Source organism: Salvelinus namaycush, chromosome 2 (assembly GCF_016432855.1).
Source record: "Salvelinus namaycush isolate Seneca chromosome 2, SaNama_1.0, whole genome shotgun sequence".
NCBI lineage: Eukaryota > Metazoa > Chordata > Actinopteri > Salmoniformes > Salmonidae > Salvelinus > Salvelinus namaycush.
This window is the reverse complement of record NC_052308.1, coordinates 66,756,135-66,778,561: the sequence shown is the minus strand read 5'-3', so window position 1 is coordinate 66,778,561 and position 22,427 is coordinate 66,756,135. Positions and strand designations below refer to the sequence as shown.

The window sequence follows — 22,427 nt, the reverse complement described above, 5'->3', positions numbered from 1 at the left end:
TGTTCCAGCCTTCCATTGACCCCCAGTTGTTTACCAACCGAAACATTGCCTATTTATCTCAATCACACAGATCACCCTTCCTGTATTATACTTAATGCTAAAATGTTTGTTCTATTCTACTGAGCCATTTACTTTATTCTTATATTGTATTAGTTGTTAGTGTTGCGTTGTCGAAGGAACCTGCAAATAAGCCTTTTGTTGGACGGTGTGTATACCATGTTTATCCTGTACATATGACTAAGACAACTTGAAACACTGTACTTGACTTGGTCCTCTTGGGAAGCAGGATGTCCAGCATTGCTCTCCACTCTTTTCTGCTTGAGGACTTTTAGTATGGGTTTAACCAAACAGGAGTAGTGACCAGATAATCTCCTACCTTACAATCGGAATGTTTCTTGATACCCAAGTTCAATCAAGTACATGTCTAACTGATTGAACAGCAGAGACAGAATGCAATATGGAATGTTATTAAATAGTTTGGGGTAATTTAATCAAAGTTTACTGGAGGACAACTTATTTTTAACTAAGAGAAATTAATGTATAACTGAATTTTTCCAGTATAATATACAGTGGGAGAACAAGTATTTGATACACTACCGATTTTGCAGGTTTTCCTACTTACAAAGCATGTAGAGGTCTGTAATTTTTATCATAGGTACACTTCAACTGTGAGAGACGGAATCTAAAACAAAAATCCAGAAAATCACATTGTATGATTTTTTTTGTTGTTGCCTTTTTGCCTTTGTGCAGATTGCCATGTCTCATTTTCGATTAATTGAAAATGATACTTTTTTCAAAGTATCTCTCTTTTTCAAACAAGCATTGCAGAGCTGGCTACAATTTCAATTTCATCACCCTGTAAAGATAGTAAAATATTATGACTGAACTCAAATGTGCTGGTTGATAAAATACCAGTATTTATGGGAAAGATGTTTGAAAAGGGTATTTTGTTATTAAATGATATTGTAAATTGGAATGGTAGAGTTATGTCCTTCTTGGAGTAATCAGAATTGTACGGAAAGGTCTGCTCAATCCAAGAGTACAACCAATTGATTACAGCATTACCCCAAAAATGGAGGAGGCAGGTGGCAACGGGAGGAGTTAGGGAACTGGTCTGTCTGCCCAATATAAAGGATCTAAACTGGAGGAGGAATAAAAATAGCATAAATAGGAAAGTATACCAGTTTAATTTGAGGACCAGGATGTTGACAACTGTGCCATACATATTGCAAAATAGTTGGGAATAGATTTTTGATGTACCGATTCCATGGTATGAGTTGATATATAAAACAAGGCAAGATTCAAGACTTTGTGCTTTTCAGCTAAAATTATCATATAGAATTCTTGCCACCAATAAAATGTTGAATATTTGGGGCATAAAAACATCGAAGCTCTGTAGATTTTGGTGTGAGGATACAGAATCAATAGACCATTTATTTTGGTATTGCCCTCAGGTAGCCTGTTTCTGGTCTCAGGTTCAGGAATGGCTGAAAATGCATAGCATTGATCTAAAATTGACCCTAGAAATAGTACTGTTAGGAGATCTAGAGAGACCGGGTCAGTCAATTACTAATACACTAATACTCTTAGTAAAAGTATTTATCTTCAACTCGCAATTTGTGGATTCTATTCGATTAGATAGATTGAAATTGTACGTTAAACATCACAGCATAGTTGAAAGATATGTGTTGCGTAGAAACCCGAAGTGGGTGGCCAGCAGAGACAGATTGGATGGGCTGAGGGTTAAGCTGAAGCTGTTAGGTGGAATTGGAGACAAGTGGGAGTGGAGTTGTTGTGTGGGAGATAGAATGATGGTCAAAGATAAAAGTTTAAAAAAAAAATTTAAAGTACGTTTGAATGACACTGAGGGGCAGTGTTTTTAAAGCTAATGCCGGCTTGCCTGAGGCTGATGCCGTGCAGGTGTTTGTACACATGCATATACACACACTCTCATTCAAATAAACACATACAAGAACACACACATACATGTAATAGTCCCAGACATGCACACAAACATATACAGTTGGCATTGCTGTTATGATTTCAGTTGTCCTTGATGTCCTTTGTTTTACATGTATAATTGTTTTGCATTGTTTGCTGTTTTCTTCTGTCTTTCTTTTTTCTCTTTAGTTCATCCTCTTGGTTGTTGTTGCACTGTGGGGTTCTTGGGGGTGGGGACTGTGGGAGGGGTCTCGAATGGTTGAGGGACAGCTATTGGGGAACTGTGAAGGGATCGAGTTCATGTTTTTTGGCCTGGTGGTAGATCGGTCAACGTGCCCTTGAGCAGGGCATTGACCCTGGATGCTTCTGTATGTCGCTCTGAATGGGAATCTGTTGGATGACTGGTATGATGTAGTTGTTGAGCGGTAGCCCTTTGCTGTGCAGCTGGCATCGAACCCAGAAAGGAGTTCCAATGACGGGCCTGAAGGTTATTATGGCTGCTGGTGGTGGGGAGGTGGATGGTTGTCAAACTGTTGCTGAAAAACAGGAAGTGAGAGAACATGGGTAAGTTGACATAAATACATCCCAAAGATTTACACCCCTTGGTTCCAGAGAGAGGAAAGTGATAATTGCAAGAGTGAGGCCATAGGTTAAACAGCAAGCGTGCGGAATGAGAGTTTTTGTGCCATGCTTATAGGCCATAAGGTAAATAGGGGAATGACATTCCACACATGACTAATAGGAAGAGCAGAACAAAACGCCATGCTGATGATGATACGTTTGTATTCATTCCCACTATACCGAGTAATAGGAAAACGAGTGATTGTGTTATGCTGCATTCAGACCAGAACTTTTGTAAATGACTTTACAATACTGTATTCTATTTAGTCTACAATGCCTCTTGCACGCGTGTCTTGTACAGTAAGCTATACAGAGGATGAGTTGCTCTTAGAGCAATAGTGACTACTGCAATATGTCCAATAGTAGGATCCGGTGCCATCCTGCCGTGCCTGTCCGTCAGCCCTCTCCCACACTGCCCCATGTAATCCTACCATCCACATATCTGCTCAAGACAGCAGAAGGCATACAACTTAACGATTGCTTCCTCCTCAAGAGAGAGACAGCCGCCAAAGCTATGGAAATGTCATCTCCTGTAAAAGAGAGGGGGGGAGGGAATGAATAAGAGAGATGGAGGGGGAGAGAGCATGAATAAGAGAGATGGAGGGGGAGAGAGCGAGTCAGACCATTTGGTTGGTACAGGGCTGAGACCTTAGCCTGGTCCCAGATCTGTTTGTGCTGTCTTGCCAACTCCAAGTCCTGGTGTGACATTGACACACATGGAGTTGGCAAGACAGAACAAACAGATCTGGGACCAGGCTACTGGGACACAAGGTCACCCCTTCGGGAACTGGGACTTTAAAAGAGCAGACCGTGTTGTTAAGGGGATCAGTAACAGTGTGTGACCAAGACGCGGATGATGCCTAGGCTTCCTCCCAAAGACATCCTTGGCATCCATGTGTTAAAGGGTTGTAGAGAAGGCATATACTGTCTCTTATCTGAGCCATGCAAATAGGATCTGTCACAATGTGTGTTGTACCAATTATGAGGAAGCAGCTTAACTGGTGTGATCTCCTCAGAAGTCCAGAGACCTTCAAAGTGGATTGGATGACTGGTGCTGTTCTCATTCTTTATGACCCGTTGTCTTGTGAAGAGACGAGGACATGTGGTCCTGGACCAGAGCTCTCTCTTTCTCTCCCACAGACCAGTCCCGGATGGACCAGCTTAATCATTGACCACACAATTCAAAAAGCATGGCCCAACATCAGGCCAAATTAGACGTTGTGCAGGAGATGAATCGTTGTCATGGTCTCTCTCATCCATGTTTCCCTTCTCTGTGGTATCCAGAGTTCTGGTATCATCAAAGGTTGGATTTGCCTCAAAGAACGGAGAAGAAAAAAAATCCCTTTTGTCATATAATTCACAACAGAAAGGCAACTAAAGAGCTTGTGATTTAATTGGAAAAGTTCTGGCGTCTTCTATGGGTTTTTTACACGTTTCGAGTAAGATTCCGCCGAATTGTATTTAATATATAGCATCCAAAACAAACCGAAAGCACATCGCCCCGCAAACAACCAACCCATTGCTTCATAACTCTACAAACAAGTTTTGAATGAAATTCATAGTATGAATTACACTCCTTGAATATTGTATTTGGGTCAGGAAGTGCCGGATATTATGAATGTTTGAACGGCAGAATGAAAGCAGAACAATATTTGGTTATGGGTGCATGTAAATCAGTATATGATCCACTGGTGCAGACTGTGGGCAGATTGTATCCGAATGGGATGTGGGAGAGATTCCTGAGAGAAAACATTCCTTTGGGAACGCCGTGTTGGCTGGCCAGGAGCATCGTGTGGGCACAGGGTGCATGTAGGGTAAGGGGATTGCTTTTCAACGAGGAGAATTGGAATTTCAGTTTACTGACTGAAGTTAATTGGAATTGACCCCAACTCTTGAGGGGAGTGGGGAATGTGGTGGCTGTGCTATTTAAGATGGTTTGATACGCTATAGTAGTACTAGTGCACCACTGCTGTCAGCTGGCATGATTAACAGGGAAATCAGGGGATTATGTTTAAGGTCTTAAAATGGTCAGTGTAGTTGTCATTTTGAAATGAATCTGCTGTGCTTGTTTTTTTTTTTTTAAACACGTTGATTTTTATAGTCTTCAGGTGGCGTATGAGTTGACTCATTTCTCATTGATGTCTCTTTCGCTCTCTCGTCTAGGCCTCTTCCGTTGTGTCTCTACTGACAAACAGGAAACCATGAATCTACCACAGAGCCTGAAACCTCACATATGGGGTTGAAAAATGTAGCTTGTGCGCAATCTTTACTAGAGAACACAGATATACATATCTCTGTATGAGCCCGTATTAACATTCATTATACATGACAGTAGAGCGGTTAGATGTGGCACGCAGACACTGGTGCTATCCCATACCATAACCACCACCAATGCAGTCCCCTATCATACCGTGTAGCATAATTCGCTTTCATCATTCAAATCTCAACCACTTCGTTACACAAGATAATTTAACTTCTAAACATCTTATTTCCACCCTTATTCGTTCATGCCTTTTTAAATAGAGTCCTCCTCATTTGACCAAGGTGCTGGGTGTCCACATGGTCCACATTGATCTAGGATGAGTGTAACGAACCAGTGTTTAGATGAATCAGAGCTGGTTCCCAATGGAGCAAATCTGGATGTGTAGTCTGGAAACAGCAGCTGTTAGGGTATCATCCATCCATCCATTCATTTATCCGTCCATGCAAGGAAAATGAGGATGGACTGAACCTTTAAACTCCACTATGTCCGTTCAGCAAAGCTCCAAATTCTTTCCCTTAGTACTTAAATCTCTTTTCACACTCAAGTCAGAAAGGGCAGTTAGCCTTTTTTCAACCCCAGCCGTAACAGTTGTCTGTTTTCAGAGTTCTGGTAAACACTGTGAATGGTAGTCAGTTGGAAAGGGTTAAGAAAGTGGAAGAAATAATTTGATGTTGTGTTTTGAGGGTTAATTCTGGGGTCAGCTAGGCTAGGTGTTTTCACAGGTCAAATATCTTATTTCCTTTGAATAAGCAACAGCTGCTTTTTGGGGGCTCAGGGGCCCTTCGTCTTCAGTTTGGATGCAATGTGTATTGGAGGGGGCTTCACATCAAATTAGGGTCATTTAGCGTGAGCTAAGTTTAGAATGTGTAGTAGTCATAGTTTCACTGGTCAGTTTTAATCAGGTGAATCAGCCAGAGACCCAGCAGGCTTCAAAGGCTACCAGTGCTCTGTAGAACAATTTCTACGCCTGGCTGCTATTCTGACTCATAAAAGGAAGGCAAGGCTTTCTATAAAAGTTTGATGGGGCCCCATCTATTGGATCTTCAAACGCCAATGTTTTTCTTGTAGCTCATAAATGATGAGGAAGTTGAAATGTTTCGCTACACCCGCAACAGCATGTGTATGTCACCAATAAGATTTGATCGGTGGTCACTGTTGAGGAGAGTGAAACTGATCGTTCTCGTCTGTTGTGCCAGTCAAACCAGAACAGAGAATTCAGACAGCAGCTTCTCAGGCCGGTTAAGCCACTGTCATCAGCACCCTTTTTTCTCCTCGCTCTCTCGCTCTCCCTCTCTCGCTCTCTCGCTCGCTCTATCTCTGTGTCTCTGTCTCTCTGTCTCTCTCTCTGTGTGTGTGTTGTCTCTATTCTTAGAGAACCCAGACGTTACCCACCAGATGGCACAGGGGGAGCTGGCATTGTGGTACCCAGGCATGGGATGACTTATAGACCCTTAATATGTCATTAGTGCTGGTTTGTATCCTGTCTCTTAGAGAGGCTGCTTCCTGCACAGTAGGGTCCTTACTCTTTTTTCTTCTTTTTCTTTTAACCCTTATTTTACCAGATAAGTTGACGGAACACATCTAATTTACGGCAATGACCTGGGGAATAGTTACAGAGGAGAGGAGGGGGGGATGAATGAGCCAATTGGAAACTAGGGATGATTTGGTGGCCATGATGGTATGAGGGCCAGATTGGGAATTTAGCCAGAACACCGTGGTTAACACCCCTACTCTTATGATAACTGCCATAGGAACTTTAGTGACCACAGAGAGTCAGGACACCCATTTAACGTCCCATCTGACATTTTTGTTGTTATTTAAGACGGCAATATCCCCAATCACTGCCCTGGGGCATTGGGATATTTTTTGTTGTTGTTGGGACCAGAGCAAAGAGGGCCTCCTACTGGCCCTCCAACATCACTTCCAGCAGCATCTGGTCTCCCGACCAGGACCAACCCTGCTTAGCTTCAGAGGCAAACCAGCAATGGGATGCAGGGTGATATGCTGCACGCACACATGTAGGTAGGCAGGTAGGCACCTGACACCACAACATCAACAAAGGCCCTGTACATGCCATTGTGTCAGTACTTTGTGTGCACTTCAACATCTTATTCCCACTACAGGGGATTGTCTGTTCAACAGGGATAGCAGCACAGCACATCTGCTCTTACATACAGTAGGGGCTAATGCGGTTTCAACCGACCAAAGGGTTCACATTTCCCCATTTGATGGAATGTTTAATGTAAGCTTAATGAAGGCGCATAAAGAAGTTGAAGAGTGCTTTGCCGGTCGAGGGAATACAAAAACAAAACCCAATACTCTGACGGTGATGTGCGTTGATTGATGACGGTAAAGAGGCACGGATTTTTCTTCTATAAAGTTCATGTTCCCAGGACGTTTCAGCCAAGCCGCTCTGTGGTATCTTAGCCTCCGTCGATCAGCACAGGGTCTGGGAAACTGAAGGTCGAGACTGCAGCTCCACACAGTTACTGGCAAGTGAAGGTGTGGTCCAACCCAACCGGCACCACCTACCCATTCTCTTCTATTGTGTTGTCTCACTCTGACTATTAGTGGAGGACAAAAGGACATTCAGTTCAGAGATTCAGTCGTTCAGATATTCATTCTGGGGTGTGGGGTGGGAAGTATGTTTTTTTAAATTATTATATTTTTTATTTATTTCACCTTTATTTAACCAGGTAGGCAAGTTGAGAACAAGTTCTCATTTACAACTGCGACCTGGCCAAGATAAAGCAAAGCAGTTCGACACATACAACAACACAGAGTTACACATGGAATAAACAAACAAACAGTCAATAATACGGTAGAAAAAGTCTAAATATATTGTGTGCAAATAAGGTAAGATAAGTGAGGTAAGGCAATAAATAGGCCATGGTGGCGAAGTAATTACAATATAGCAATTAAACACTGGAGTGATAGATGTGCAGAAGATGTATGTGCAAGTAGAGATACTGGGGTGCAAAAGAGCAAGATAAGTAAATAAATACAGAATGGGGATGAGGTAGATAGATGGGCTGTTTACAGATGTGCTATGTACAGGTGCAGTGATCTGTGAGCTGCTCTGACAGCTGGTGCTTAAAGCTAGTGAAGGAGATATGAGTCTCCAGCTTCAGTGATTTTTGCAGTTCGTTCCAGTCATTGGCAGCAGAGAACTGGAAGGAAAGGCGGCCAAAGGAGGAATTGGCTTTTGGGGTGACCAGTGAAATATACCTGCTGGAGCGCGTGCTACGGGTGGGTGCTGCTATGGTGACCAGTGAGCTGAGATAAGACGGGGCTTTACCTAGCAAAGACTTATAGATGACCTCGAGCCAGTGGGTTTGGCGACGAGTATGAAGCGAGGGCCAGCCAACGAGAGCGTACAGGTCGCAGTGGTGGGTAGTATATGGGGCTTTGGTGACAAAACGGATGGCACTGTGATAGACTGCATCCAATTTGTTGAGTAGAGTGTTGGAGGCTATTTTGTAAATGACAGAGTCGAGGATCGGTAGGATGGTCAGTTTTACGAGGGTATGTTTGGAAGCATGAGTGAAGGATGCTTTGTTGCGAAATAGGAAGCCGATTCTAGATTTAATTTTGGATTGGAGATGCTTAACCTGTCTGACTCTGGCGTTCCGCTAGCGGAACTCCTCCCACATTCCACTGAAAAGGCAGAGCGCGAAATTCAAAATATATTTTTTAGAAATATTTAACTTTCACACATTAACAAGTCCAATACAGCAAATGAAAGGTACACATCTTGTGAATCCAGCCAACATGTCCGATTTTTTAAAATGTTTTACAGCGAAAACAGCACGTATATTTATGTTAGCTCACCACCAAATACAAAAAAGGACAGACTTTTTTCACAGCACAGGTAGCATGCACAAAGCCAACCTAACTAACCAAGAACCAACCAAACTAACCAACAAACAACTTCATCAGATGACAGTCTTATAACATGTTATTCAATAAATCTATGTTTTGTTCGAAAAATGTGCATATTTCAGGTATAAATCATAGTTTACATTGCAGCTACAATCAGAAATTGCACCGAAAGCAGACAGAATAATTAGACACCAACGCCAAATACCTAAATACTCATCATAAAACATTTCTGAAAAATACATAGTGTACAGCAAATGAAAGACAGGCATCTTGTGATTCCAGCCAATATTTCCGATTTATTAAGTGTTTTACAGCGAAAACACAATATAGCGTTATATTAGCTTACCACAATAGCCAGAAACACAAACCATTTCCCAGCAGCAAAAGTTAGCGATCGTAACAAACCAGTAAAAGATATATAATTTTTGACTAACCTTGATATTCTTCATCAGATGACAGTCCTATAACATCAGGTTATACATACACTTATGTTTTGTTCGAAAATGTGCATATTTAGAGCTGAAATCAGTGGTTATACATTGTGCTAACGTAGCTACTTTTTCCCACAACGTCCGGATTTTTTTCTGACACTTTTTCTGACACACATATTCTGACCAAATAGCTATTCATAAACATAACTAAAAAATACATGTTGTATAGGAAATGATAGATACACTAGTTCTTAATGCAATCGCCGTGTTAGAATTCTAAAAATAACTTCATTACCACATAAGGCTTACGTTATGTCGACCGAGTGCCCAAAACCTGGGCGCAAAACTAATAGTACACAGTTCGACAGATATATGAAATAACATCATAAAATGGATCCTACTTTTGCTGATCTTCCATCAGAATGTTGTACAAGGTGTCCTTTGTCAAGAACAATCGTTGTTTGGATTTAGAATGTCCTCTTTCCCTCTTGAATTAGCAAGCGCACTAGCCAAGTGGCGCGAAGCTCTCCTTTCTGAACAAAGGCACACAACGCAACACGCCTAACGTCCCGAATAAATTTCAAAAATCGAATAAAACTATATTGAAAAAACATACTTTACGATGATATGGTCACATGTATCAAATAAAATCAAAGCCGGAGATATTAGTCGTCCATAACGGCAGCTTATCAGAAGGCAAATCCAGGTTCCTTCTTGCGCCTTCCTGAAAACAGGAAATGGGTGACACGTCATTCCAAGAGCTGTTATTCCACTTCAGACCAAGATAAACACCCCATTTCTTCTCTCACCGCCTCTTGACATCCAGGGGAAGGTGTATGACGTGCATGTATACTAATACGTATCATGCCCATTTATAGGCAGGACCTAGAAGAGAGCATAGTTTTCAGACTTTCCACTTCCTGGTCAGGAAGTTTGTGCCAAATTAGTTCTGTTTTACTCACATATAATTCAAACGGTTTTAGAAACTAGAGAGTGTTTTCTATCCAATAGTAATAATAATATGCATATTGTACGAGCAAGAATTGAGTACGAGGCCGTTTAAATTGGGCACGTTTTTCCCCCAAAGTGACAACAGCGCCCTCTGTCCTCATCAGGTTAATGTGAGTCTGGAAGGAGAGTTTACAGTCTAACCAGACACCTAGGTATTTGTATTTGTCCACATATTCTAAGTCAGAACCGTCCAGAGTAGTGATGCTGGACGGGCGGCAGGTGCGGGCAGTGATCGGTTGAAGCGTGTGCATTTAGTTTTACTTGCATTTAAGAGCAGTTGGAGGCCACAGAAAGAGAGTTGTATGGCATTGAAGCTCATCTGGAGGTTAGTTAAGTGTCCAAAGAAGGGCCAGATGTATACAGAATGGTGTCGTCTGCGTAGAGGTGGATCAGAGAATCACCAGCAGCAAGAGCGACATAATTGATGTATACAGAGAAGAGAGTTGGCCCGAGAATTGAACCCTGTAGCACCCCCATAGAGACTGTCAGAGGCCCGGACAACAAGCCCTCCAATTTGACACACTGAACTCTGTCTGAGAAGTAGTTGGTGAACCAGGCGATGCAGTCAATTGAGAAACCAAGGCTGTTGAGTCTGCCGCTAAGAATGAGGTGATTGACAGAGTCAAAAGCCTTGGCCAGGTCGATGAAGACGGCTGCACAGTAATGTCTCTTATTGATGGCGGTTATGATATCATTTAGGACCTTGTGTGGCTGAGGTGCACCCATGACCAGTTCTGAAACCAGATTGCATAGCGGAGAAGGCACGGTGGGATACGAAATGGTCGGTGATCTGTTTGTTAACTTGGTTTTCGAAGACCTTAGAAAGGCAGGGTAGGATAGATATAGGTCTGTAGCAGTTTGGGTCTAGAGTGTCTCCCCTTTGAAGAAGGGGATGACCGAGGCAGCTTTCGAATCGTTGGGGATCTCAGACGATACGAAAGAGGTTTATAACAGGCTAGTAATAGGGGTTGCAACAATTTCGGCAGATGACTTTAGAGAGGGTCCAGATTGTCTAGCCCGGCTGATTTGTAGGGGTCCAGATTTTGCAGCTCTTTCAGAACATCAGCTATCTGGATTTGGGTGAAGGAGAAATGGGGGAAGCTTGGGCGAGTTGCTGTGGGGGGTGCAGGGCTGTTGACCGGGGTAGCCAGGTGGAAGGCATGGCCAGCTGTAGAAAAATGCTTATTGAAATTCTCAATTATAGTGGATTTATCGGTGGTGACAGTGCTTCCTAGCCTCAGTGCAGTGGGCAGCTGGGAGGAGGTGCTCTTATTCTCCATGGACTTTAGTGTCCCAGAACCTTTGAGTGTGTGCTACGAGATGCAAATTTCTGTTTGAAAAAGCTAGCCTTAGCTTTCCTAACTGCCTGTGTATATTGGTTCCTGTATAGGTGATGTATGCGTGTGTGGTAGTAACTGGACGAGGGTCCTGGTTCGGCCCTGAAATTCTAGCTCTGATAGACCAGTTGGGAACACTGTGTTTATTTGCAGCACTTTTCCCAGGGCTTCCTTGTGGAAAGTCTAGGCCTTCCTAGTCCAAATAAAAGAAAGCTCCTACTGTAATGGTATCACAAAATGGTTACGTATTGTGTGGAATGCTATTGGAGAAATTTCTATACTGAATATATCGCGCTGAATTTAGTGTCAGATCTGAGGCAGCATGTTTTATGGGCATGCTCACAACTGTCGTTATCAGACATGGACAGGAAATAACAATGACTTCCCGTGTGCAAGGTGAAACAAAACGCAACACTTTAATCATCAGACCCAGCCAGCTAAAGCGAGAGGATGTGGATGCTAGTGTGATGAACAGGAAACCCAGACATTGGGGTGAAGATTTCACTGTAAAGACAGACATGGCTGTTGATACTCATCCATATTCATCAGGTCAACAGGCACACAGCTACAGGAGCAGGGTGACGTGGTTACAGACAGCTAGAGCTGATGTTGTCAAACTCAAAAGGGAGTTCTACTTTCTCTCATACTATGAGTGTACTGTATGGACACAAACTAGAATGTAAAGCACTGGAAACGACAGCCACAGTTCCCCGTGTCTGGAGCATGTTCATAGTGGTCCGTGTTTACAGTATGTACATTCGTCTTGAAGTTTGTCTGTGGATCTTCTGCTCGCATGTTTGAATTCATTCACAGCTTTTTTGGTGGCTGTGATGTGTCTCTGTCTGTGGTTTGGAGTGTCTGTAAACCTCGAGCAGTAGATGATACCACAGCACGCTGTCAAAGGAAAAACACACCCAACTATCTCCTCCCACCCCTCCAGGGCTAACGTGTGTGTGTGTGTGTGTGTGTACGTGTAACAGTTGAAAGCAGCTTGTTGTCTGTTTAGTAGGCTCATCCAGACACTGCTTTGGCAGTTAGCCTTGCTACAATAGGCAGTCATACCTTCTCTTCAGCAACTTTGGACTATTTTAGGTCTACTTCACCGTAGACTGTACTTTTCATCTACCTGCCTCCCAGTCACTCACTCAGGTGAGTTGTAACTTGTAACTGCTACTATTCTACAACACGAGTCTGTGTACCTTTTTTGTAGTTTGAAATATTGTGAGTACTACATACACTTTACAGCTGCAGCTTGCCACCATTTTTCACCATAACACAGTAATTCACAAGTCTGAATCCAAACAAAATGAATGGTTATTATAAGACACGCACGTACATCTTCAGATTTAGGTGATGTAGGGAGCGGATGTGTTTTGTCTGCTTTTCTGTGTGTAATTTATTGGGCTGAAGTCTCTATAGGTTGTTGGCTGCCTCACTCAGTTTAATTCCACAGGGATCTGTGTTTGTCTATTTTAGATGGTTGGGGGGGGGGGGGGGGGGGGGGGGGGGGGTTCTGAGTCATTTCATGCAATGTTTTGTGTCGGTTGTCTGAGTCGGTGTATGAGTGACTTATTGTGTGAGGTGGAGTTGTTAACTGTGATATCCGTGTTGATACTGCTGAAGCATAGCATCCATTATTCCTCAAACATGCCACTACTGTTGTGTAGAATCAGTTTGATAAGTTACATTTGTCCGGTGTAGTTTGAGTTCAGTTTGATATAACCAGCTGGAATTGAGTGAACATTCGTGATATCTACTCCTAGATCGGCAGCTACAGTGACGAGTGAGATGGAGAATATTTATCATAATGTTTGTCAGCATGGAACTCTCCTATATAAAATATTCCATGCTGAACACTGATCTCTCTGATCTCTCATCATCAGGGTCAGAAGTCAATCCGAGCCACAGCAACATGTCCGCCCCACCACATCCGCAACCCCCTGCCAAGGGAGCGTCACATGGCACTGGCGACTTCAGCTACGTGGGCATCGATGCCATCCTGGAGCAGATGAGGAGGAAGGCCATGAAACAGGGCTTTGAGCTCAACATCATGATCGTCGGTGAGTGGTGTTGAACAGTGAACACACACAAGCAGAACACACACGCATGCAACACACACCCTTTTGAAATCATGGATGTGAGTGAATGGTTTTAAACACACGAACACACACACACACACATACTTCGTCTGTTACATCCACACATCCCCAGAGAGAGCCAGACACTTTCTTTTCTATACACTGTATTTAAATGTTTTCAAGGTCACACTGTCATTTGGAAATGAGCCTGGAGTGAGTGCTTGATCTTCCAGGACTAACTAGCGTGAAACCCCATTGGGGAACCCTTACCCCGATTGCCCCTGAGATTGCTACACACCACACATCCTTCAGTAGATATAAGAAAGCTGTCAGGCAGAGAGAGATGGTGAGGTAATGAGGCCCATTAATGTTGACAAGCTCTAGCAGACTCTACCCTGCCCTCAGCTCACCACAGCTCGCGAGTCACCGGATCTCAGATCTCAACCCATTTGAACACTTATGGGAGATCCTGGAGCAGTGCCTGAGACAGCATTTTCCACCACCATCAACAAAACACCAAAGTATTGAATGTCTCGGTGGAAGAAGGGTGTCGCATCCCTGCAATAGAGTTCCAGTCACTTGTCGAATCGATACCAAGGCACATTGAAGCTGTTCTGGCGGCTCATGGTGGAGCAACACACTATTAAGACACTTTGTTGGTGTTTCCTTTATTTTGGCAGTTACCTGTGCTTTACCACGGTGAGAAGGGATTGAAGCTACAAAGAGCATGTTGAAGGACCTCGAGTCTCTCTTCCCAGCTTAGATGTCTCTTTGTATTTGTGTATGGTGGCAGTCAGTGGGGATTGTGGTAGAGTAGAACACACACACACACAGTTCTCCCTGCAGGAGTTTTTTGTATACATACTAGTTGTCATAGTGGTTCTGAGGAGATCCTAAACCATTGGAATGTTTTTGTTTAAAATAAAGTTGGCATCTCATGGTACCAAGTCAAAGAAGACGTATCTGGGCAAGGTCAAAAAGTATTCATTTCTGTCATCGCTGTCATGTAGGAAGATCAATTCAATCAAAAAAAATGACGCCAGACTTTCATCATCTCTGACTAGGCTATATCTTTCTCTTGTGGGCACGCCGTCACTGATATGCATCACAATCCTCATAGTTGTTTTCGGCAAAGGGCAGCATTCAGTCAGCGCGTTCAGAGACGTCAGAAACGTGTGCCCGCCTGAAGTGGAGTGGTAACGTTGGAGAAAGGCCCACCTGTAGTGAATGATAGTTGCGTTCATGAGCCCAGGTTATGTTGTGCAATTGTGCGCTTACATGTTTCGGTGGCTATTGGTGTGTGAGACATGAATCCCATGATAAAGGCCAGGGTAGAAGAGAGGGTAGTGTTATTGCTTGTTGCTGCATCCCTATCTGCACATATAGGATCTGTCCATCAAGTCCTGATGATTTAAGATAAAGAAGACATTTTATACGGTTGTCCTTTTTACAGGGATATAGTTGATCCAGTGACCTACAGTATCCAGGGTCAAACTGGATGGGAAGTCGTTTTACTACTGTACAAGTGCCTAACTCTGATTGGTTTTGAAGTGGCCGTTTTGGCCATCCTCTATGACCGTCGTTCCCAAACTCGGTCCTGAGGCCCCCTCTGGGTTTCTGCCCTGGCACTACACAGCTGATTCAAATAACCAACTCCATCGTCAAACTTTGATTATTTCAATCAGCTGTGACCTGCCAGGGCAAAAACCTAAACGTGCACCCGTGAGGAGCCCCGGGACAGAGTTTGACACAGCAGCAGTACTCTCTGTCCCTCTCTAAAGGCATTGTGTGAAAGGTCAGTGGAGATGTAATCAGACTCCAATCTCTGAAGGCCCCTCTGTGAGATGTATTACCTTAATCCCAGCCCTAAAGCCCCTTAGACCGCAGCAGTGTCCCCTATGCATAAAGGCTAATTAAGCTGGCACGGCTGTGCTGCCGATGCCCACTGTCAGGCCTGCTGCTAATGGATGCCTATGGGGAGGTAGAAGAATCAATCAAATGTATTTATAAAGCTCTTCTTACATCAGCAGATGTCACAAAGTGCTTATACAGAAACCCAGACTAAAACCCCCAACAGCAAGCAATGTAGATGTAGAAGCACGGTGGCTAGGAACAACTGCCTAGAAAGGCAGGAACCTAGGAAGAAACCTAGAGAGGAACCAGGTTCTGAGCGGTGGCCAGTCCTTTCCTGGGTCTTGGTGAGGAGTGTGTGTGGCTGGTCCATCTGTCCTCTGTGGCCCTACAGCATGCTGGAATGGCCCGACAGCAGGCTGGAATGGCCCTACAGCAGGCTGGAATGACCCTACAGCTGCCCTGCTGTTGTCATAGTCAGTGAGTGCATGAGGACACACTCTTTGTCTAGCTCGGTCTGTCACATGACTTGTGTGTAGGGTCTCTGTTCAGAGTCAGGGAATCTATTGTACATTCACGACAGGTTAGAAGAGCCTCATGGTTGAAGATAAGCCCCTCTGTTTTTGTGTGTCCAGACCTATAGTTCACCCCTTGTGTTGGTCTCTAACAGGTCAGAGTGGTCTGGGGAAGTCAACCCTGATGAACACCCTGTTCAAGTCTAAGGTCAGCAGGAAGTCTGTGGTGTCCAACCCCGAGGAGAGGATCCCCAAGACCATCGAGATCAAGTCCATCAGTCACGGTAACACACACACACACACACACACACACACACACACACACACACACACACACACACACACACACACACACACACACACACACACACACACACACAAACAGATCTGTGGTATGCAGTATACATTAACAATGTAATACATGTCATGGATATCTCCTGTGTCTCTGTCTAGACATCGAAGAGAAGGGCGTGAGGATGAAACTAACGGTAATCGACACTCCCGGCTTTGGGGACCACATCAACAACGAGAACTGGTGAGTTGTATTTTTTTTTTTTTATCCCTACCACAGAGTGAATGATTGTCGTCGCCTGTCTGTGAACTCCATTGCCCATGTGCCCCCCCCCCCCCCCCCCCCCCCCCCCCCCCCCCCCCAACAGCTGGCAGCCAATCATGAAGTTCATCAACGACCAGTATGAGCAGTACCTGCAGGAGGAGATCAACATCGACAGGAAGAAGAGGATCCCAGACTCACGGGTTCACTGCTGCATGTACTTCATACCACCTACTGGACACTGGTGAGTTATGGACTCACACTCACTCACACACTCTGTTTGTTTGTCTGGGACTTCACCACTTCCTCTAGACTGCCCCCCTTTTCCTTCGACCACTTATAGAAGTCATCTTGTCCACCGAGACTCAGAGGTATCGCTTTGGGAATCAGGTTTCACAAAGACTCCTTTGACTGCAGATGCTATAGTACCCACTGTCTTGGAAAACTATAGTACCGAATCCTATAGACTGTGAAAGCAAACCATGAGTGCCAGGGAGACTAAAACCATGTATGTACGACAAAGCGTTTAGGATACATTTGTATATTTGACCAGGAACCGCGACTTGGCAAATTGGAGAATTACTTTATATTAACTAACCGAAAGATAAACCATCAAAGTCCTAGACATTCATGCAAAGTTAAAAGCATTTATTCGAATAGACAGGGAAATGGTTAAGTGACTTCAGTCTGTCTCAGAGCATGTAAAGATTCTGTCAAGGTCCTGCAGTCTTCTAGACATGTATGCATTACTAACAGAATAGTTTTAAACACCCAGGTGGTGGCTATTTGTTTCATTTTTCGGGGCGGCAGGTAGCCTAGTGGTTCGAGTGTTGGACTAGTAACCGAAAGGTTGCAAGATCGAATCCCCGAGCTGACAAGGTAAAAATATGCCCCTAAACAAGGCAGTTAACCCACTGTTCCTAGGCCGTCATTGAAAATAAGAATTTGTTCTTAACTGACTTGGCTAGTTAAATAAAGGTAAAATAATATTAATACCAACCACATTGCTCCCTGCCGCTCTGTTAGTGATTTAGCAAGTGTTCCCTTTACTCATGTCTGCAGTTTGTTAGATTCATTTAACAGGGATGAAAGTGTCCGTGTGTGCACCCTGGGTGGACATACACACACACACACACTGTCTGAGAACATATCAGGACTCCATCTACTGGCTCACAATTGTCTCTTCCATCCGCCCACATCATTTCCTTGACCTGTAGCTCAACAGTTGTCCACTAGTTATTCTCTGGAGTGTATTGAGTGTGTGTGGCGTGTGTGTATCCCACTGTTTGACACACTCCCTCACCACCTCCTTATGACACCACAGCTGCATTTTGTGTGTGTGTGTGTGTGTGCCTGCCTGCCTATGTGGCAGCTCTACAGTCAGTGCATTGTCCAGACCCTCTTTCGCAAAGCACGAGCCAAGGCTTTTTCCTTCGTTCTCTCTCGTCCCAAAAGCTAAAATGCCTATCTTCCCCTGCCAATCCCCTCCCTCTCTCACCCGCTTGACCTCGAGTGCACCCTAACCCCCCCCCCCCCCCCCCCCCCCCCCCCCCCCCCCCCCCCCCCCCAAACAGGCTCTCTTGGAAACTTCCAAGCACCTGTCCCCTCTAGACCTCTTAATCAGGCCTGGAAACGGCGAGCAGGAAGTAGGATCTTCTTAACTGCCACCAGGAGATTTCAGAGCAGGAGCACAAAGAGGATGTCCTACCCCTCCACTCCCCACCACTCACTGTGGGGCTACAACCTGGCACTGAGCTAGAGAACACAAGCAACAGGCATAGGGATGCATTAAACACGAACACGAACACACACACACACACACACACGCACACGCACACACGCACACACGCACACACGCACACACGCACACACGCACACACGCACACACGCACACACGCACACACGCACACACGCACACACGCACACACGCACACACGCACACACGCACACACGCACACACGCACACACGCACACACGCACACACGCACACACGCACACACACACACAGAGCAAAAGCAGATGGGACGACAGGGAATGGGGGAGAGGCCCTAATAATGTGTTTAGTAGTCAATGCTCCTCTACAGGACAATCTAAGGATGAAACCCTGGAGTTGAACCTGGCCCTGTGGGTTGAACCTGGCCCTGTGGGTTGAACCTGGCCCTGTGGGTTGAACCTGGCCCTGTGGGTTGAACCTGGCTCATGGTCTAGACTCAAAGGTTCTGGAACTGTTCTCCCAACTCCCGTTCTTCTCTCCTCTTCATTGCTCTCACAAATGACTTCTCCTCTATGGTTGAGGTCTGCAACAAGGGCCTGTAACCAATTACTAACACACCATGCCAAGGCCATGGCTGCGTAACAAATGACACCCTGTTACCTATTTTAGTCCACTACTGTTGAGCAAGGGCCCCTATGTCTCTGGTCAAAAGTAGGGAACTACATAGGGAATAGGATGCCATTTGGGAATTAACCCATGTGTCTTGGATAGCTCCATGCTTTGGTGCCATTATGTCCATAATAGACACACTGAATATTCAGTAATACTGGTATCTCATATCACCAAATAATAGCAGAGACATCAAGTTTTATAGCCCAATGGTTGTGGCTCTTTTTATTGTCAAACTTCTTGACTGCAATTTGAAGGTATTAGGCCCTGGGTTAGTAGGAGTACTTTAAGTGTCAGCAATTTGCTTCAAGGTTTCATTTAGTAGCTAGACTGGTTTTCAATAGACGTAGGATACGTCCCAAATGGCACCCTATGCTCTGTGGGCTTAGGCCAAAAGTAGTACACAATATAGGGAATAGGATGCCATTTATGTCGCACCTGTAGCCAATGGAAGCGGATGCAGTCTTGACAGCATAGCATCCGTCGACTGCATGGTTGACCACACTCTTTCCCTCAAGGCTGTCCTCTTGTTACCTCATGAAGGATGCTTTCTTTGAGAACTACCAGGGTATCCCACGGTTACGCCAGGCAATGTTGCACTTGGACTCTCTTGACCCGTGAGGTGGTTTTAAAGACATCTGAGAAAGAGGGAAGAGAGCAGTCTCCAGTGCGGTCACCCCCCTTCCTCTACATGGTTGCTTCCATTTTGACCACAGAACAGCTTTCGGAGGGTTAGCAGTGACAGCTCACCCCTCCCTATGCAGACACAGCTACCAAGTTGACTATTTCCCTTTTTGAAGTGGAGAAGTTGAGCATATGGCATCTCTCTGTGTGCATAAATATGTACAATACAATACATAGTGTGTAGGAGTGCATTTTGTGTGTTGACCTTTTTGTTGATAATTTCCCGTTTTAAGTGAAGAACTGGATTATAGCTTAATTGTGTGTGCAGATGTGCATGTCTATCTGTGGTATGTGCGTGTGTGTAGACAGATATGTGGTACACATGTGCAGTGCGTCAATTTGAACCTCGGTCTCATCTATTTGTTCAGAACCGTGTGAACATCTTCATAGTCAAACATCTACCGTATGTATTTACTGACCTGTGTACAGTAGGCCTACATACCACTGATGCACATGAAACACGTGTGTGTCTGACTTAGTCCACAAAGCTGAGGTCACGATTCCTAAGGGGACAGGAGATCAAATTATAGGCGTAGCCAAGGAGAGCTGCAGCAGGGGATCGTTGACCTATGGGAGATCTCTCTCACACTCTCCCTTTTTCCATGAAGTGGTGTTCTCTCTGTCTCTGTCTCGCTGTCTGTCTCTCTGTCTGTCGCTCTCTCCTTCTCTGTCGCTCCTCGCTCGCTCTCTCTTACATGTCACGTGGGTCTCTCTCGGACACCCTTGGCATTGTAGCATGACGTGTATTGACACGCGTAGTGTTCTCTGTTCCCGCCCCGTTCAGTGTTCCGTGTGCATGTCTCTCCCCTCTCCTGAGGGGGCCCCTCTATAGTCCAGCTGCTCCAGGTCTTTGAACCAGGGTGACCCATCATGGCTGGGATAATTGCAGGGGAGAGGAGACCATAAGGAGGAGCTGGAGAGGGAAACAACCAGAGGCATTACTGCCAGCCAAGCAGAGAGTGGTGATACCATAAGAAAGAGAGAGACTGAAAAGAGATTGAGGGGGGGAAAGAGAGGGAGCATATAGAAAGGAGGAGGAGGCACTGCCAGGCCAGCTATGGTGCTGCTCATACAATGAGCAGAAATTCAGAATGAGCAACATCAAAAAGGGCTGTTTTTAGATATTCATATTTCAAATGTTGAATAAAGGAATGTGAAAATGTGTATTTCAGACTCTAGACGTACGGAACAACCAGAGGCCCTGCCAGGCTAGCTATAGCCTGAACATTCTCATTCATTCTCCTCGGATAGAGAGCAGATAGGAGAGTTTATACAGGATAGAAAGAGATGAGATGGGGAAGAGAGAAGGTTTATAGGAGATAGTAGAGAAGCTCTGACTTGACAACTTGGGAGTAGGATGTACAAGCTTTGAGTGGTCAGTTGAGGACAATATCTCTCATCACATGATGCTCAATATAGATATGTATTCAATTGCATTATCCCCACATTTTACCCTCTAAAACTGCCATCCATGACGAATCTTGAGAGGACCATTATCTGTTTCCAGGCTTATATCGGTTTCAGTTCTTAACCATTTTGTGTTTAACCTTGGAAAGAGGTTGTGATTCATCTTTTAAATTTGAGAATTAGGATTATACTGGTACACTGCTGCACAATCACTTTGTCATTGATCAGAAAATAATAGACAATGGACCATCATTGCCCCCTAGTGGTATATCTGTCTCATTTCATCCAAGACTGAAAAGATGTTTGAATAAACGTTTTGGACATGCTTTCAATTATACCACAGTGCTGCATTACAATATAACCTACCAAGTTAAGCTACAGGACTGTTTTACTAGCACAGACTGGAATATGTTCCGGGATCCTTCTGAGCGCATCACATCAGTCACTGGCTTCATCAATAAGTGCATTGATGACGTTGTTCCCACAGTGACTACGTCCATACCCCAACCAGAAGCCATGGATTACAGGCAACATCCACACTGAGCTAAAGGGTAGAGCTGCCGCTTTCAAGGAGTGGGACTCTAATCCGGAAGCTTATAAGAAATCCTTCTATGCCCTCCAAAGAACTATCAAACAGGCAAAACATCAACACAGGACTAGGGTTGAATCGTAGTACACCGGCTCTGACGCTCGTCGGATGTGGCAGGGCTTGCAAACTATTACAGACTACAAAGGGAAGCACAGCCGCGAGCTGCCCAGTGACACGAGCCTACCAGACGAGCTAAATTACTTCTATATTCGCTTCGCGGGAAGTAACACTGAAGAATGCATGAGAGCATCAGTGTTCCAGACGACTGTGTGACCACGCTCTCCGAAGCCGATGTAAGACCTTTAAACAGGTGAACATTCACAAGGCCGCAGGGCCAGATGGATTACCAGGACGTGTACTCCGAGCATGCGATGACCAACTTGTCTTCACTGACATTTTCAACTTGTCCCTGACAGAGTCTGTAATAGCAACATGTTTCAAGCAGACCACCATAGTCCCTGTGCCCAACACTAAGGTAACCTGCCTAAATGACTACCGACCCGTAGCACTCACGTCTGTAGCCATGAAGTGCTTTGAAAGGCTGGTCATGGCTCACATCAACACCATTATCCCAGAAACCCTAGACCCATCCCAATTTCGATACCGCCCCAACGGATCCACAGATGATGCAATCTCTATTGCACACCACACTGCTCTTTCTCACTTGGACAAAAGGAACACCTATGTGAGAATGCTATTCATTGACTACAGCTCAGCGTTCAACACCATAGTGCCCTCAAAGCTCATCAATAAGCTAAGGACCCCTAAACACCTCCATCTGCAACTGGATCCTGGACTTCCTGACAGGCCGCCCCCAGGTGGTAAGAGTAGGTAACAACACATACACCATGCTGATCCTCAACACGGGTGCCCCTCATTGG

The 22,427-nt window shown here is 44.7% G+C and overlaps 1 protein-coding gene across 7 annotated transcripts in view; it reads left to right on the top strand.

Moving 5' to 3' along the window:
- Positions 1–22,427, top strand: part of LOC120066534 (septin-9-like) — an 85,676-nt gene that overhangs the window by 54,358 nt on the left and 8,891 nt on the right. For 6 of the 7 annotated variants that reach the window (XM_039017966.1, XM_039017970.1, XM_039017958.1 and 3 more), the window contains 4 exons: positions 13,370–13,546; positions 16,086–16,214; positions 16,384–16,465; positions 16,590–16,727. In XM_039017966.1, coding sequence (XP_038873894.1) covers positions 13,370–13,546; positions 16,086–16,214; positions 16,384–16,465; positions 16,590–16,727 — 526 coding nt within the window. Of the gene's footprint in view, positions 1–12,531; positions 12,636–13,369; positions 13,547–16,085; positions 16,215–16,383; positions 16,466–16,589; positions 16,728–22,427 lie in introns of those variants that run through there. The other variant, XM_039017998.1, reaches the window with a different exon arrangement.